Below are 18,840 nucleotides of genomic sequence, written 5' to 3'. Positions count from 1 at the left end.
AGTGCAGTCAAATTAAATCAATATACAGAAAAACATTTCATTTGCAGAGCAGAGTTCATAGCCATCCACCGAACTGCAGTTTGTTTGGTAAATAGACTCTGGACAGGAAATCTGATGAGAGAGAAGTTAAAACTTGAATTTCAGCCTTCAGTTTAGATGCTGCCATAATTTCCAGCTAAAAGAGAGAGAGAGAGAAAGAAAAGAAAAATAAAGAAAAATTAATGTGTTTAGGAATTTAAGTAAGAAAATTCCATCCACTCATTGTAGTGCATGTAGAGCTGTAAAGTGGTTCAGAGAGACATCCCAGACTTTCTCAAACTTGCTTTCTTTGAGGGCTACAAAACCTGGCTGATTCTGCAATCCTAAGAGCTTGTCAGATATAGGATTTGTCCTGTGGGGAGTTAGAAATAGAAAACAGTAGGTTTATAGGTTTATACAAACCTCTTTTTTCCACAGTGGCTGACAAGCAATGTAAGGTCTCTTTAGAATACTTGCCAACTTATTTTCATCTTGCTTCGTAAATGGAATCAAGGCATCTTTGCGTATGTTTAATCTGAAAAAAAAAATTCTTAAATTTTCTCAGACACTTAAAAAAATATTTGGCCATCTTATTTCCTTTTATTAAGCCAAAGAAATGCATGAAAATAGTGCTGGATTTAAATGGATTTCTGTGCAGTAAGTCAGACTGCATTTCCTGTCTGTGAAGCAGAAGGATGCTTCCTTTTTCTTCTGAGGAAATAACTCACCTCTTGAGATCAGATGGAAGGAGACCAAGCCACTTGACAGAGGGAACAGTGAGATGATGGGCCTCAAAGGACATTGACTAAAATAAGAAAGGTCAGCTATAACATTCAGTGATCTTTAGTTTAACTTGGGATGTTCTTTTTCCATTTCTCTACTGAACAGTTCACCCAACTGCTCCTGCCCTCTGCCTTCACCTGTACCTGCCTGCTTTCCATGTTGTATTTCCATACCTTGTCTGTAGCCATGATAATACTTTCTTGTTCCTCTTGACTCTTCTTCCACAATGTTCCACACTAACACAAATATCCCTAAGCAAATTCTCACCCCAGAATAAAACCTTTACCAACATAACATTATTTTGTGCAGAATCAGCCATCTCACAGTAAGCTTCTCCTCCTTCCAAGGTCCCTCCAGCCTTAGTTCCTCTTCTAAGGCAGAAACAAATCTAAATGGTGAACCCTTTTCTATTTGGACTCTCTGAAAACTGCCTGTGCAGCAGAGAAAAACTGTGAAATATGGTTAAATGAAACACCTGGCATTACTATCCAATTTCTTTTTGTCACAGGTAGAAGATGCTTATGCAGACACACAAGGCCTAAAAATCACCTCTGTGTTGAAACAAAATGGTCAAGGGTAGCACCCATTCTGACAAAGGCTGTAGCACTTCATGCATTCCAGCTTCCAGGCAGGGCTACAAAACCAAGTATTTGAAGGGGAAAAGGTATACTCACCACAGATCCATATTTGTAGATGCACATTATTTCTATACCTGGGTTGCAAAATAGCAAAAGTCAAGTGTCTGTTTGTCTGCACCATGTGCATGTTTAAGGAGACTGTTTAAAAAATCAGTTTTATAGCACAACAGTTATGGCTTTATGATTAGTGAGGGTCTTATGGTTTGCATGTTTTTAGATTATGTCAAAACAATCAGAATCTCAGCATGTCACCTTCATATAGTTAAATGTTTCACGTTCTCTGTGTGCCATCAATTCAAACCCAAGGATTATCAGCTCTTTTACACATGGTCCAACATCTCTTATTAAAAGTGTCTTTCTTTATCCTGTGTAATTCCTATCTCTTAATGCTATTTCTTTGAGCAGCTGATTCTCACTTTGCAGTAATCTCCCTAATTTCAGGTGGGATCAAGGTAGATACATCACCTTCTGATTGTGTTGGATTTCTGAGCTCTGAGAACCTTCCCATAAGAGTGAGAGAGGACATTCTAAACAAATTTTGCTTTCCTTTTATGCCTTTGAACCTCTACGGATTTACCATGAGGATCTGCATCCATAAGGGTGAAAATAGGAATTTGAAAAGAATCCCACAGCTTCCTGACCAAAAGTCGTGTATTAAGATCTGGTACGCCTCTTCCCTAAAGAAATGAAAGAAAAGCAGACGGTTTTAAATTAACTGAAATGACATCTGGCTACATATGTGTTTACACTTGCCATTTAAAAACAAGCAAACAAACAAAATGCTGGCAGAAACATTTCTCCAGCAGCTGTTTTGCAGGGAAAGTTCTACGCTCCTAATTTGGCTTTGTGCAGAGGGAGGGCCAGACTGGGAGCAGCTGGGCAGGTGTTCTGGATTATGGGCACTGCACAAGCATCAGACATTGCTCTGTTCAAGGAGTTCATTTGTCAGGTCTGGGATTGATATTTGGACGTACCCTGGTGTCGGCATAGGCTGGTGTAAGAAGGACACTTTTTTATCTTAAAAAAATATTCATGGCACTAATGGAACAAATTAAAACTAGTTCTTGCTATGGCTGACTGAAGCTGGACTATTTGTGCCATAGCATTGTAGAAGTGCTTATCTCTCTTAGGAATGACGAAATGTTTTTTTCCTCATTGTATGCATATTTCATTTACACGTTCCTGTTAATTCCCCTGGCTCCACAGCTCTTTCAGTACAATCCAAAATCAACCAGTTCTGTTTCATTTGGGTTTGCAAAACCTCGGGTCCTGAAGGACAAAAGGTCACTCAACAGCTGAGCCTTTCTGAGGCTGAGCAGCAGCTTTGCAGCAGCACAGGAAGCTGATAAGCTACCAAGCTCTAAGGAGATGGTTGGAGGAAATAAGTCTTTAGAATGTGTAATCCATATTTCTATGAGGATAATTAAATTTTAAAAATTATTGTGAAATACGTTTCATATTAATTTTATTATGGCCTTTTGCCCAAGTTTGAGCAGCTCTACAATGCTAAAGTATTCCTTAAATTAGGCATAGCTGGAGGATATGAAACACAAAGGGCATACCGTGATCATGATACATGGGGACACTTTACTGAAGAAGTCATCATCCAGGAGTCTCTGGAAAGTTGCATCTTTTTCTACAATTAATATAAATTTGGCATGTGAGGTTAAATCTTTTGTGTTAAGGCCAGCTGCATGTAAAATGATCCATCACACCAATCATTTAAAACCAACTGCTCCAAAATACCTGTTCTGGAGCCAAGAGCAGTGATCATGACTCAATTTCAGAGCCAACAAGGAAAGCAAAAATTACCAGAACGTTGTTTAACTTGGAATATTCCTTGTTTTTACTTTCTTTTTTTCTTTCTACGATTAGAGCTCTTGCTCAAAGGATACTTTTAATTCCTTGAACATTAGATGGCACAGTGACTGCCTAAAACAACAAAAATGAGATTAATCATTTTAAATAGAGAAAATGATATATTTTAAAATAACAACATTAGGTAATGAAGGACAAGATTTCATCCTGAAACCACCAGTCCTCCTCTGTATGCAAAATCAGTTCTGACATTTTCACCGCTTTACAAGTGTATTCAACCATTCATGTGCATTGTTGTGTAGTGGTCTAGGAGTCCTCCTGTCGTAACAAGATGCTTTTCAAAAGTATTTGTGCCACCGTTGCAGAAAATTGTTCATCCTATGGGCATGATGGAGATATTAATGTTTTATCTGTCTTACCCAGAAAAAAAGTCTGCTTGGTGTGAAGACTGCAAATTTAATACAGACTTAAAACTTTCAAACATTCTTTTTGTAAGACCATTAAATTCCTTCCTTTACTGACCTCTAACCTGGTTTTAGGGGTATTTTGTATTTTGGAGCAACAGCTTGAAAACATGGTGATGTTTACATCTTCAATCAGGATTGGCTGAATCTGGCAAGCATATGGATGAGCAAACAGGAACTGGGGGAAGAACTTGGTCAAAGAGAATGTATATATGGAAGTGTGTGGTCTGTTTTAACTCCTGACTGTAAATCACCCCCAGTGCCAGGGTGGAACAACTCAGCAAATAAAAATATGGATGTCAGTAACAGGGGACTTAATGCTTACAAACAAAGTGTAATGGGCAGCTAAGGTTACCTTTCAATTTTGAAAAGAGCAACTAAGCCTTACAATGAAAACATTCTCCAGAAAAATGTGACAGTGGTCAGCAAGTCTGAGTTTTATTTCTGCTTTCATACTCTGCACTGCTGCAGAAAATCTTTCAGGACTAGGCCAGTTAAAACTCATCCCCTTAAACCAATTTTGACTTGTTTTCTCTCACTGTCAGAATTCAATCTGCTGTTACAGAAATGCTGTATGTTCAGAGTGCCCAGGATTCTTTGCTTCAAGAGCACTCATTTGACAGAACACTGTAATATAAAGCCCAAGATATTTAATATATACACCTTCCTCTGCAAGAATCCCATGGCAGAAGGTAGCACTAAAAACCATACCCAAAGATTTATTCCTGGTGAGTCTAGAACTGAGTTCCAGATTTACAATACAGTTAAGCAATATTTTCATCCGTTTTATTCACCCAGGTTGTAATGCCTCGATTTGCCACAAGCAGAGGTCTGTGTAGGGAATGCACACCATAACCTGAGCTACAAGGAGTACAGGTATCTTTATATATCTTTCTATATGGATTGTGTTTGTGGTTTATAATACATACTGTTGCACTGCAGGTACAATTCACTTTGGTACCATCTTCCTCAGTGTAACACAAATTACCAGCAACAAAACCTTTAGTTGTAGACAGCTGGAAGAAATAGTAAGTTGTACAGAGTAAATGGGAAGTTGCACAGACAAAGCAAGAAATCTCTGAAAAGAATTCCAGCTGGTACTAAGCAGTGATTCACTGCCCCCAGCCTTTTAAACACTGAGCAATGTTTTGTCCTCATGGACATACAAACTTAGTTACAATAAATAAATTTAGGTACAAAGGAAACCTTGTAAGACATGAGATACAACTCAATTTGACAGTTACATTTCTGATGTACTTTAAGTTTTGATTTAACCCCCAAATTATCAATTCTTCTGAGCAGAAATTTGTAAACAGGTGTCTTGCACTCTGAAGTTTAAATTCTGCCTTCACTAAATGATAACAAAGGCCCCTGAGATTTTAGCTAGCAGTTTGTCCCAAACCCTTTAGAAAAAGCAGATTCTATGAATTTTCTGTGAAGAAAAAACTCCTTTGAATGCCACAATTAACCATAACTAGGTTTCATTAGCACCAATGAGACTTTTTATTTTAACTATTTAATTCTAGCTGACAGCTTTTTGTGATATTTCCCCTTTCAGTTCAATCAGTTTAATAAGATTTGGAAATAATGACAAAAAGAGGGATAAGAAGCCACTTACTATATGTAGACTTCTCCGAGGTATCTTAAGCATGCAAGAAATGTCAGTGATTATTTGGTCCACAACACTTTGGCTACCAAACAGTAGAGTATCTGAATAATATATATCTCTATCAAGACAAAAGATTGCATTTGTAATTATAATACTGAAACAGCTGCAGGCTCATGAGAATTTTATAAAGAACACAATTAACCAGATAAACCTAAGGTATTCTATGTACAGGAATCCTGCAGGTTTGCATCCCACAGGTTGATTTTTCACAAAAACATACATGAAACACAGCTTTATTTGAAATTGCAGAAATTGACTCCATTACCTTTTAGTTGCATAAGTGTTGCTCTGCACCATCTTATAGATCATTGATAGTATTTTGAGTATCAGAGCTGAAAAAAAGGACGTTTTACAAAATACTCTGTCCATCTTCAGAAATGTGCATACAATAATTTGTCTTTGTACAAGAACATATCTGTGTCCCATAAATAAAATTTGAAATGTACTGTGAAAATAGAGAGAGACTGTACTCTTCAATAGACTCAGTAATTTCTAACATAATGAGAAAAAATATGAGGGAGTTAAGTGAGGGAATGTATGAACTAATGTCCAGGCCAAGAAATGAAATGACTGAGTTAGAAAAAGAAATGAGCTTATTGTCTGTATTCCAAGATTCTTTTCCTGGCCAGCTTTATGAAGAAGGGTGATGTTTTTACAGTAAGACTTATTGAATATGCCTTTAACTGATATCTGTTAAGGGAGGGGAGAAACTCTAAGTTTATTGTATTAATTTCACTGTCACTCATTACAATTTAATAGAGGAAAAAAAAAAAAGAAAAGCAGAAAGGCTGATCATAGTATCAGGTCGTATCAGCCACGCACTTCCAAACTGTAGTGCATAATATTTTAATTTTTGGATTTTTTTTTTCTTTGAACTTAGGAACTAAGGAGAAAATAAAATAAAATAAAATAAAAAAGAAGGCCCAAGAACTGCACTTTTCTTTTTGACTTACCAAATCTTCTTGCTGATTGAGGGCAGTCACTTCTTATGTGTTTTGTGGTACAACCTGGTATCATCTGTAGACCTACAGAGTCTTTAAATCTGACATAATGCAAACAAACACAATAAACTGCAAACTCCCTGAGTACAGGTAAATTGTTCTCTGCAAGGTAATTCAGACTCAGAAACCCCTTTCCTTGACCAAATACAGCAGTTCTATTTTCAGACTCAGCACAGAAACCATCGGCTTGGGTGGGGTTGGGGTGGCCAAAGGAAAAAGGCAGCAAAGAGTTTCTCAAGAAGATGCTTCAAGACTGAATTAAAGTAAAAAGTAGATAAGTTTCCAGGCAAAAATAGAGGCAAGAAAAGTATTTTATACATGTTTAGTACTGTTTATATATCAGCATCAGTAATTATTTAGCATGAAAGCAAAGGAATAAATGAGAAGAAAAAATCTGAATCATTATTAAAATAAAAACCATCTGTCACAAGTGACTTCCTGATGCAGACTCTATGAAAAAGTGTTACTATTTCAGAATACAATAACATAATCTAATTTATTTCCTTAAATTATTATGAGGACAACTTAATTGTATTCAGGTTTTAAGTGTTGGGGGGAAAAAAAATTGGCGTACATCCTTCTCTCTAAACAGTTGTTTAACCTAAATGAGCTCCACTATTTCCTGTTTCACCATTTCATCTGAAGGTGCACATTTCACCAAAAGAATCAGTTATTTTCTTAAGGACACTTCATTATTTTACTTAAAATTAATTTAGTGCCGCATGATTTAAAGCATTCTTTTTTCATTTCAGAGTTTCGTGAGTACATTTTAAAGGTGCCGGTGGTTTAACGGCTAAAATTTTATCCCAAAGCACGTCACGTTTCAAAATTCGTTTGTCCGAGGTTTTGCTCCGTGCGTCCTTTGGGTGGCAGAGCGCACACGCTGCACAAATCTGCAGGGACGGCCCGATGTAGCGGCTGCCTGCCAGCTTTAAAGTAACTTTATTGCCTTTGTGTTGCAACATTTTAAAGTTATTTGTGCTTATCGCCGGCCTGCTCTCAACATTGTAACTATAAAGGAGGAAACACACAGGTTGAACCTGGATCACTCCCGTTCTTCCCAGGATTGTGCTTACCCCAGCAGAGTAACACATATCTGAGATTACACTTCTCCACCAGAAATAATGGTTCTGCTCTTTTGGATGTGATTGATGAGTCTTATTTTTAACATACTGTGATCTTAACTCGTTTTAATTTGAACATTTTCCCCCATATGTGTTCGGATGGTAACTAACAGCTCACATTTGTTTTTCTAGCGTGGAATGCCATTTCCCCAAAGACTGCCAAAGATTGCAAAACTTCGTTAGAGTATTTTAATTTTACAGACATCTGAGTGAAACATTTTTGTCAAACTATCAAGACACAGACCATTAAATTCCCTAGAACCTACAAGCTTTTCAGTTAACTGATTACCTTCAGGCCCCTCAGGTTTTTTGATTGGCGGAAGTTTATTGTTCTCATTAAATGAGTATTCCACCAGAGTGTTATGCCTGGAAAGTTTGCTGTGCTCCCTCAACCTTAAATGTTTGTAATGTGTCCATTTACAACCTCTGCACTCTTATCAACCTGAATATCCTTTAACCTGCTGATGTCCAAAGCTCTTACAAGGCCGGAGAGAGATTTGTGTCTTCCTTTATTCTTTTGCTTATGCATTTTAGAGATCAAATAATCTCTCAGGTTTGATGATTTTCAGTTTAAATGAACTCCTTGGAGAAATACTGTTGCACAAGCAATTTTTACAAATCACAGAATGTGCTATAAAGGAGGACAGGTTTCTTTTTCTCTGATCCTGTCTAGGTCAGCTGGCAGAAGATCTGAAATTTAGACAATGTACTGGAAACTTGCTTTGCTTTATTTTGCTGGTAATGAATTTAAAACAGCACACAGGTAAGAAATACAGCAGGGAGAGGTGAGATGCATCTTCTCTGAATAATAAAAAGATTGTTTATCACTATCATTTTAAGAAATATGATATCATGAGGAAGAAAAACAAAAAAGAGGAATCATTCAAAGGGTTTGAAGGACAGAATTGCCAGTAATTTCTTCCAGCCCAAACCAGGTTTTTTTTTCACTCTAACACAACCTATCATTTCTGGTTTCTACTGCTTCCAGAAAAGGATTGTTTATAGGACCTCCCTTTCCTTTCCAACCCCTATTACGGTAGTTTTACATTTCCCTTTGTGCTGTGCTCTGCTATTACTTAATACATGATGCCTGTACAGAGTGGTTACTAAGCATTACTGTTTATTTGTCCATCACTTTTAAAAATTATTTCTTGATTCTAATGCTTATCGAATGATTATGTATGATTACCTATTCTGAAAGTTACATAATCAAATTCATATTCATAGCATTTATATTAATAGAAGGCAGGACTTTTAAATCTTTACTACTTACTCTATGTTTCTCCAGTCTGTTCTGTTAGCCACTGTGAGAACAGGTGCTTTTTTTTGGGCCAGGCTTTGAAGAACACCTTGGATAACATTTTCTATTGCTTCAAGAACTTCAGAACTGAAACAAAAAGAATTAATGACACAGATCATATGATAAAATCTACTTTTACTTTAAGTTTTATCAACTATCTCCCTCTTAGAAAAATCACATGAGCCAAAATATGCTTACAGCATATTTTAGTCTCAGAAATGTGGAGGCACACTTTTGTTTTTTAATTTTGTTTTGCTCATGTTCCCTAAAACCTTTGCCTTTCCATTGCAAATGCATGGCTAAATGACACAATTTTAAGTGTATTTCTATTCAATCCTGTAACCATCAAATTTTTCACCAGCTGAACTTCTAGACCAACTGGCTGGTTTGTGACTAATGATTAATGTTTTACTATAAATGAGGTAATATTGGGTTTGGCCATGATTTTGGCAAAGTTGTTTTTAAATGCTATAAATTTTAAAAGTGTTCAAGAGTACAAATACTTCCTGTTGTACCATTGCACATTAACCTTTTGATCTGCTGCCCTGAACAAACTGCTAAGGATTTTAATTACATGAAGGCTCAGTCTCAACAGACGCACCATGGAAAGAATCAACTCTGTATCTTTCACCTAAAAAGACAAAGTAGTCTTGCAGCAGATCCCTTGCAGCAAAACTCCAGGCTGGTTTGAGTGTTATGACAGATGCTTTTTATTTTCATAAGCAATCTGACTCCAGCATTTCAGCTGTCCTTAAAATTACAAGTGTACTCTGCACTATCCTAAGTCTAGGTAAGAATTAAAGAATTCATGGAACTTATTTTAGCTCAAAGTTTTATCAGCAAAGTCCAATTCTGTCATTAAGTGACATCCAGAGAAAAGATGAGTCAATAACAGTGCGTGCCACACAAAATGAATTATCTCAAATCAGCAAGAATGATTTTTAAAATTAAGCAGAGTCTCCTTAAACAAGAATAAGCTGTCATTAAAACTCCATTCTATCAGCTGAATATGTTTCTTCCATTTTATAGCTCTCTCCACTTTACTGAAACTAGATTATAATTTTTTTAGAGCAATTTGAAGTTCCAGCAGAACAAAAATTAGTGTTGAAGACAATAAAAATCTGTATGGGCAGATGGATGAAAGAACGGATAGGCAGGAATTCTAAATCACATCATTACTTTGATACTCATAAATATTTTACTTATTCATTTCATCCTGTCCAGTTTAAAAGTTTGCTGCAGAATTTGCTAGTCTGGGTTTCTGTTCCAATCCCAGTTTCCCCATTTGTTAACCAACAGAAATTGGAAATGTAATATCTAAAATGCAAAATAGGAGGAAGAGGACAGGAGGTCTCCATGTACCCCCTGCTGATATTCTGCCTCTTTTTGCAGAGATTATCTGAATTTTAATAAGCAAACATACGACACTGGCCAAGAATGCCTACTTAAAATTCACTGTGGTTTAGTTAACAATGACATCTAGCTGAGAAAGGGAAGGTGCTGGAAGCTCGCAGGGTTTGTCTGATCATTTCTAACAGGTTGCAGCAGAGTGGATATTTCTTTCTATATAGAAGGAGAACTGATCTTCAACATAACTGACACAAAATATTAATATTATAGCACCTTTAGCAAGCTAATAAGATACACAAAAGAAACAATTCCATATGAAAATCTGCAATGTAAGAAACTATCACACTCCAAAACTTAGACCTGTGCATTGCTGAAGTCACGAGCCAGAGACCAAGAAATCTCCAAATAATAATGTTAATAATATCCTTTCCTTTTTAAAATACTTTCACGATGCTCCCAGACTGTTGTAGTTGCCGAGGCTGATATACTGTGTGCAGAACAACTCTTTAAAAATCAGTGAGGCTTTTCTGTTGGTATAATTCAGTATGCTTGTTTTTTCACATTTTTCTGCATTTCTGTAGCCATAGACTTTTTGGAGAGGTCTGAGGGAATGAAGATGCTGTTTGCAACCTGACACCCCATTTGTTTTGTATTGGATTATGCTTGTTGCTTTAGCCCGAGCCTGTTTGGTGCAAGAGTGTCCTACCTACTTAAGCATTGCCACAGAAAGAGAGTAGAGGCGCTATTTTTTACATTTTTTACCTGGGGACGTGGCTCTCCTGACCAGACAGACTTGTTTCCCTGGAGCTGGCCCTATTCCCAGCTGGTGTTTCAGTGGAACACAGACCATGCTTCTCCATTGAGGCTGGTGCAGGTCAGTCCAGTTTCTCTGGAGAGGGAAGAAGCCCTGTTAAAAAGAGACAAAAAGAGGTTATCACAGAAATTAGAAATGGCTCTTCTACTTGCTGGATATAAAACTCATGACCTGAGCTCAAACTACAGGGTCACAGAGCAAAGGCGGAAATTTGCTGTAGAAACCAAAGTCAAGGTTTCCCCATCCTTCCTGACCGAACAACTGAAAGCTTCTCCCACCCTTCCAAGACAAACCAAGGGCTTTTCCTGCTCTTCCTGACCAACCAAGGGTTTCTCCCACTCTTCTTCACTGACCAAGCACTTCTCCTGGCATTCCAGAAGGTCCAAGGGCCTTTTCTGGCCTTTCCGACTGACTGAGGCTTTTTCCCGCCCTTCCTGACCAGCTGACACTTTTCCCACCCATTCTGACCAGCTGAAGGCTTTACCTATTCTGACTGACCAGCTGAGTGATTTTCCCACTCTTCTTAGCCGACCAAGAAGGGCTTTTCCCACCCTTCCTGACCTGCCGAGGCTTTTCCCACCTGTCCGGAGGGACCGAGGGCGGCTCCTGCTGGTTGGGATGCCTGAGGGCTTTTCCCGCCTTTTTCTGACGGACAGCTGGTGGCCCCGCCCACGCTGAGGGGCCGCGGCCTGTGCCGGACACTGACCCTCAGGCCTGTCAGTGGAGCTGATGTCTGACCACAAACCCCTTTTATTCTGGGATACCCCCAGTTATTCTGGGATAAACCCGATTGTTCTGGGATAAGCCCAACCAAGGCTGGCTAGAAAGCGGCCAAACAGCTCTCCAGCACCTTCTCCATCCAGCCATTTTCCTCTCCCCGTGATCTCAAATGTCCGTTCCTGACCGGCGGGAAGCTGAGGGAGATGGAACTCCAGTGCAGCTCCAGCTGTCGAAAAATCCGTGTCCTTCCCCAAGATGGAATTCGGCTTCTACTGAGATTAAAGATTTACCGCCACTTTTTATCGTTCGCCCTCAGCATTCCAAAAGTTTACGACGGTCTTGCGATATGCTGTCAAATCTTTCTCAATATGCTGTTAAAGTCTTCTATTCTGAACAAACAATAAACCCCAGTTCTAAGAGTCATGAATCATGGGCTTTCAGAGAAGCTGAACTTTAAGAAAAGAATGCTAAATTTTGTAAGGGTTATGTCTGAACTGGGAGTGTTGCTATTCACATGGTATCCCCGGCCAGAGGGCCGCACCGCGCAGTGGGTGACACGGCTGGACACAGACACTGAATTTGGGAAGAAACCCCACACGGTAAGAGTATTTTGGTGTATTTCATCTTTAGATGTTCAGCTTTTCCTACAAAAAAAATCCAGTCTTTCACTTCAGAGTGTTTAAATCTGTGGTAATTGCAAAGGGAAAATGCAGCAGTCCTGGGAGTCCTGGTGCAGGCCAGAGGAGCAGCCCCCTGGTTCTCCTTGGCACTCTTTGATTCTGCAGTGTTTTCATGTGCAGAGATCAGGGCTCCTGCACCATCAGCTCCATGGCAAAAACCCCTAAATGTTGCAGACTTAAACTGCTCTCACCTTTGCAGTTATCCTAAGCCAAGGTGTGTTTTCAGCTCCTAACTATGTCATCGTAATTGATTCCTCATTAGAGGTCTCTCTGAGAGTGCTGGAAGTTACTTGGAGATAAATATCTTAAGGCTTGTCCTTTCTAGGGAAAAGTTTTCAAAGCTCACTGTTGATAACATCATGTTTAGTGCACAGCACTCAGCAGTACTGGAAGCTGTGCTAAATCCAGCTCACAGCCAACAGCATTTCAAACATGGTGATGCTTAGACTTGTTAGCAAGTTAGATGATGTAGTTTTTAGTGTTGCTCCATCAGCTACTGCCACTGAACATTTTTTCTTTGGTACTCGTATGAGTGAGCAATCCAAATCCAGCCTGGGTAGGTAATTACAAAGTTCGTGCATTGATTTATTCAAGGAAAACCTCAGGCTATGATGATATGAGCACAAGGTGCTTCAATTAACAGAGGAAAGCCAAAGAAAGGGGAATTAATAAATTGAAATTTTCAGATCTTTCATCTCAAGTCTTTGGCCTTTAGGTATCTTGAGATCACTCCGGAAATATTTATGTAAAATGTCTGTAGCTCTTTCCAACAACTCGACATCAAAATCAACAGATTTTTGTTTGATATGGAACTGCCAAAATTACACCATGCCCCCAGCAACAGATTGCAAGCAAAACTAAATACATCAACTTATGAGAAGCCAATTTAATGACTTACTTCTTCTTCACAGCATCAAACAGTAGTAATAAGAAACCCCAACTAAAACACTTAGTGTTTATGTCTGAGTTAATAAAAACAAGTAGCAATAACAAAAATTCCCATGCTTCCAACTTAATACCGCACACATATATGCAAACATAAATATATCTAACCAGATAAATTTGTATCCAGAATATGGTAAGTAAATGAATTAAAATCAATAAATGGACTCTAAGATTATTTTCCTAGATTCCTCCTTCTTTCTTTATTTTCCCTTTTCAAAATCTTCTTGTCAAAAACCCGCCAAAATTAAATTCCAGATATCGACTGCATATGTTAAAAAGATTATAGAAATAGGCATATATACATTTAGAGATAAATGTGAATAAGTACAGACTCTAATAGCTATTTATATACATTTATATATGTATAAGAAGGAAAATACTTGGCAAGTAAATGAGGAACCACTTTTAAATGTTAAGATGGGGAGAAAGAAGTGAAGGCAGCAGTGTAGGGATGCAGTTCTTTCATCCTGCCTCTACCAAGCTGTGCAGTAGATGGCACCACAGGTGCCAGAGAAAGTGTTACCACTCAGAAACTGTTAAATTTAACACTGATGGAACAGGGGCAACATCTACCAGCTGCCAATTACATGAAAATTACTGATCTATTTCTAATGAGCAAAGCCCAGAGAAGTAGGAGATGAAACGTCTTTCACTGCCAACAGTTCACAACTTCAAATGGGATATCTACTTTCAAATAGTTTTAGTAGTTTAAAAGAACAACCCCAAAATAATGCATGGGTGCAGCCTACCTGGCTCCTGAGTGAGAAACACCTGCAAAGTATTTATTCTGTGGTGAGTCAAATCACTGTAAGAGGAAGTGGGGTTTTGTTACCATCCCTTCTTTTATCTTTCAGCCAGAAATAAACTCTACAGAACATTCTTAAAAGGAAAAGTAACTTACATCTAACCTCTGTCAATTCTGAGATCCATGTTTTCTAATGATTTTAGGGATAGCAAAGTATTTTTGGTGGCAGGCAAAATAGATATTTGAGACAAAGAAACACAAAATAAATTAAGTAAAAGATTACTTTTAAATAATTTAGCATAAATTCCATGTGCACTCATAGGAACTAAGATACAAACAGGCAGCTTTGTATGACTGAACATTTGAACACATCATTTTTATATGCTGAGAAGTTTGAGCTTGCCCAGTAATATCTTAGTTACTGTTCCTCCCTCTCTCTTGAATTGGTCTCACACTAAGAGAGGACACTCCTCCAGTCTATTAGGAAAAAATCAGATTTAAAAAAGTGTGTTGGACGGGAAATATGTTGGAACAAACAAATGAAAGATATTTGTACTAAAATACAACTGGAAAGCAAATAATGACTTCTATTCCATGCTCTTATGACAGCTTGAAAATAGCAAACTTGAAAACAGCTGCACCATTTCTTCTGGCTTCCAAAAAGTAAAGTGTCTGATTTTCTGTTTTCCTTTTGTTGGCAAAATCCTAGAAAGCATGAACACTCAGGTGTGGTTTTACTCTTTAAACAAAAAATGCCCCCTGCTGTACATTAAAACCATTTGAACCTAAATCTGTTGCATTTATGGGAATGCTACACTAGTGGTGTCACGACCCCAGATTTCTGCCAACAGGTAAAACTTGGGGTGGACTTCCGACAGTTGTTATTAACTATTTAATAATCCCTGGGGAAAATGAAGTCAGAGGATGATGTAGGAGTTCTGATGCTGAGTACTGTGGGCCGTATAAATGACGGGTGGGGCAGTTGATTAACATTCTACTTCATTTTTGGAAGTCTAGATTAAAATCAACCTTATGTCATCCTTTAAAATGCATTTGGTGATTTTAATTAAGCTACTAATGTTAATTGGTCCACACCACAAAAATGCCAGGGGCACTGTGATGTAATTTTGGATAAATGGCAACCTTCGCTTTTGAGGGTCTTAAAGCTCAGTAAAAAGTTCATTAAATAAAAAAAAAATAGCATGTATGTCTTATCTTGGTTTTTCTTTTTTTAATTTTTTTCCCGCTGGAGGAGAGAAAAACCATGATTCAAATATAAACATGAATACAGCCCAAAACGTGTCTTACCGAGCTCTTGCACAAGCAGCTCTGGACGCAGTGGGATTGCTGGTCAGCCTTCATTGAAGACTCTGTGTTGCTTTTTCAGGATACAATTTCAGCCCATTCAAACATTTTTCAAAGTCTTTCTGCACAGACCACTCTTTTCTCTGTTCTCAGAGCAAACTCACTACCCTCAGCTGGATATCACTGCTGTGACCCATCCCCTGTACTTGTGCATGGAGGTAGGGGTGACATTTTCCCCTGTTTTGCCTTGTCCCGCTGCTCCTGGCCAGGACAGCCACCAAACACTTTGGGTTTGGTTTGATAGAACTTCCAGGCAATTTTTCTGCCTCCTGTTTTAGGAATTTAGGAGGTACTGGAACAGAAGAATCACCCAGATGTCCCACAGCCAAAGGTGTGTACAGCTCACAGCCACATGAAGGTGTTAATGAAATGTCTGTGTAATAAAACTGTGGAGGCTGCGCACATAAATACACACTCCTATAATATAAAGCTCTCCCTGACTGGTCTCACGTATTGTGCCCAAAGGGAGTTCAGTGCAGAATCCGGGCCTTAAAGAATTGAACAGAACAAATTTATATTATTCTCTAAAGAGAAAAATCTTCTGGCAGAAACAGGAGTTTGGAGCTGTTGACTAAGGACTTTTTGACACTGGAAAGGGGACTGGAATTGCTGTTGCAGGATCAGCAATTCTACAATGACTTATTTGACCCATGACTTTTCCAGACTAGAATATCCACACAGGGAGCTATTATGGATAGTTTATTCAGAAATTACTATTTTGGTCACTTTTCCCCGCGCAGAGAAATGCACTGTGACCATGCAGAGCTGTAGTAAGCTTGGTTTATTTTTTACAGAAAAAGACTTCTTTTCTGATATATAACATATGGCAAAATGGGAAAGTAGAAAGGGAATTTTGAATAAGATCATGATGCAATTGATTAAGATCCTTTATTTAATTTACTAATATAAGATGTATTATCATAATTTACTATGATTACTTACATACTAAGAACATCTCTACATCTGCAAGGTTATGTCCATTACAGGATGTTGCATCAGTTTAACTAAATCATTAAAAACCTCCTCATTTCTAATTAAGTCAGTGTAAAAATATTAACAAAATGTCTTGCTGTAGTCTCTGCTGGATCTCACATCTCAATCATCAGCCTTGTGGTAACATCATTCATGTTGATAGAAAGAAATATACAACAGTTCTGCACTCCTGCAAATTCAGCCTTTTTTGGTGTTAGCACATTCATTTTAATAAGCAATAAATGAACGAGAAACAGTCATTTGCTGCTGCTTATTTGCTAGGTTAAGAATTCCTGTTTGTGCCTTAGGAGCAGATGGATGACAAGTGGGTCTAGCACTCGCTAAAAGAGTTCCTTTCTAAAAATCTGATGTAGTGTTTATTTATTATTGCAACATTTTTCTGCATGTCCTCCTCTCTGTAATGTTGCAGAGTCTCTCATGCATTGTACTGGAATGCTTCCATGTTCGGATCCACTCGTGATGAGTTTTAAGTGCCAGGAATGCAAGATTGGGACCCTAACATGTCAAGAAGAATTTCAAAAAATATAGAAATGACATTGATGAATGTACCATCAACCATCCATCAGTCCTAAGAAAGGAATATCTAAAACTTTCTTTATAAATTAAACTGAAGGTTATCTTTCAGCCCTTTAGTGAAGTTTGATACCTCATCAGAAGGAAAATGAACATGCTCATCAACCAGTCCAGATTCTTAGGTGGTATGGAGAGCTGGATGAGATCATACCCTCAGCAAAATTATGGAATGCTAGGAAGCAAATCAGGAGAGCCAGTTCCTAACTCTCATTTTAACGACGGGGTGCCTCATGTTAGTCATGAAGTGTAAGCAAATAATAGGTGTTGCTGAACAGCTGCTCTTACACTATATTGGCTCTTCCCTCTGAAAGATTCAAGCAGGAGAGAACCATGCCTTTAAGTTTTAAATACATTGATATTCTACATATTTCAGCTCTTTTATGATGGCCAATACATTAAAATCTTCATTTTTGAATGTATTTTGAAGAACGAGCCTTCAAATTCAGAGATTAGAGAAGGATGACTGGCAAAATTTTTGTAACGCTCTGCTCCCATCTTTTAATTTCAATGGTGTCCGTCTCTCAGGAACTTGTTTCACCTTCATATTTCACTTACTCTGCTTGTGTGAAGAGGAAAACAACACAACTCGAACCAAAGAGGTCACTGTGCTTCTGTAAGGGGTGTTTAGTCACTGCTAGTGTAGAATAAATTTTTAAAAATTATGCAAAACCCAATATTTATGGAGATTCACACTGATTTCCAATCCTAGTGGAAAACATTTTTTTCATAATCTCTACAGTGTCTGCTTTATAAGAAATGTTCTTGCAGAATATCTAGTCATTATCCTCATTCATGTTAATTTTTTTTTGTTATGGGGTAACAGCAAGTCTTGATATTTTTTTCTGTGTTGCAGATCATTCCATTTTCTGTTGGAGAGCTAAACTGAAAGTGAACTTTTACTCTGAAATTACACACTTCAGTGTTTTATATGACACACTTGTAATAAACATATTAAATTACATACTGTGATGCTGAAACACTGTAATAAAAGTACTTGCTGCTGAGTGCTTGAGAAATTACGAAACAATTGTTTTCGAGTTTTCATAACTGTAAAATCCCCAAATGGACTTGATGTTTGAGAGACATTTCTTTGTAGCACAAATGCATAATTTTCAAAAGAAAAACCTGTAAGTTTTGCCAACTGACCTCCTAGGTAGAGCCTTGCCCATAAATGTGGTGAGGCAGATTGGTGCTAACGATATGTAAAGTTCGTCTTTGTACTCCATTCATTCTCACCTCATTACTGGCAAGATTAGTAATAGCCAATTTGCATTGATTTATACCAGCTATTTACAGTCCCCAGGGCACAGAAGTTATTCATCCATGGAAAAACCTGTCATACTCTCCTTTTTACTACTCATGCCTGTATCTATTTGGTAATAGAGGGATGGAGTTTCTTCCTCTGGTATGTCCTGCACAGAAGCCAACGTCTCCAAAGCCAAGCACAACAGAAAAATATGCCTCTGCCAATATCCGGGATGGTGACCTAAAGATTACAATGAGAAAAAGGCTGAAGTTCTCAAACCCTCTCTTACACTGATCTGAACAGGCACAAGCAGCTCCCTGACACCTCTGTGTACCAGTCTGGCAAGGAAAAAGGCAGTGATGGAGCAGAGCAAGGACCTGGCAGTGAAGCTGGACAGACTCAGATAGGTGGGGCTGGTTATGCTGTACCAAGTTTTGGCTTCCCCCAATCCAAGAGCAGTGCAGAGAATCCACAGGAGGTTCAGTGGAAGGTGCTGGGGTACTCTGGGTCAAGAGCACAGGATGGAAATGAGGGGGCTGAAGGTGCTGGGCTTGCTTGTCCTGGCAAAACAGAGGCCAAGGACTGGTCTCTGCC

At 38.3% G+C, this 18,840-nt stretch overlaps 1 protein-coding gene across 1 annotated transcript; it reads right to left on the bottom strand.

Moving 5' to 3' along the window:
- Nucleotides 1–4: 4 nt before the first annotated feature.
- SPO11 (SPO11 initiator of meiotic double strand breaks) lies at nt 5–11,025 on the bottom strand. Its single transcript, XM_066199124.1, has 13 exons — nt 10,928–11,025; nt 8,789–8,902; nt 6,344–6,432; nt 5,656–5,722; nt 5,340–5,448; nt 4,651–4,737; nt 3,335–3,371; nt 3,002–3,111; nt 2,017–2,116; nt 1,476–1,513; nt 747–823; nt 442–553; nt 5–175 (listed from the first exon to the last, which is right to left on the bottom strand). The coding sequence occupies exons 1-13, from the start codon at nt 11,023–11,025 to the stop codon at nt 56–58; spliced, it is 1,158 nt and encodes a 385-aa protein (XP_066055221.1). The 3' UTR covers nt 5–55.
- Nucleotides 11,026–18,840: the final 7,815 nt, after the last annotated feature.

Source organism: Chamaea fasciata, unplaced genomic scaffold (assembly GCF_029207755.1).
Source record: "Chamaea fasciata isolate MVZ Bird 193981 ecotype frontalis unplaced genomic scaffold, bChaFas1.0.hap1 SCAF_17, whole genome shotgun sequence".
Classification (NCBI taxonomy): domain Eukaryota; kingdom Metazoa; phylum Chordata; class Aves; order Passeriformes; family Sylviidae; genus Chamaea; species Chamaea fasciata.
The sequence above is the reverse complement of the archived record's forward strand: the minus strand, read 5'-3'. Positions and strand labels throughout refer to the sequence as shown.

Coding starts and splice junctions, on each gene's coding strand:
- SPO11 (XM_066199124.1), bottom strand. CDS start 11,025: ATGGAGAAGCATGGTCTGTGTTCCACTGAAACACCAGCTGGGAATAGG. Junction 3,372..4,650: donor ATTGTACCTGCAGTGCAACA/GTATGTATTATA, acceptor TTGTTGTTTTAG/GCAGTCACTGTGCCATCTAA. Junction 824..1,475: donor TCTACAAATATGGATCTGTG/GTGAGTATACCT, acceptor TTCTTATTTTAG/TCAATGTCCTTTGAGGCCCA.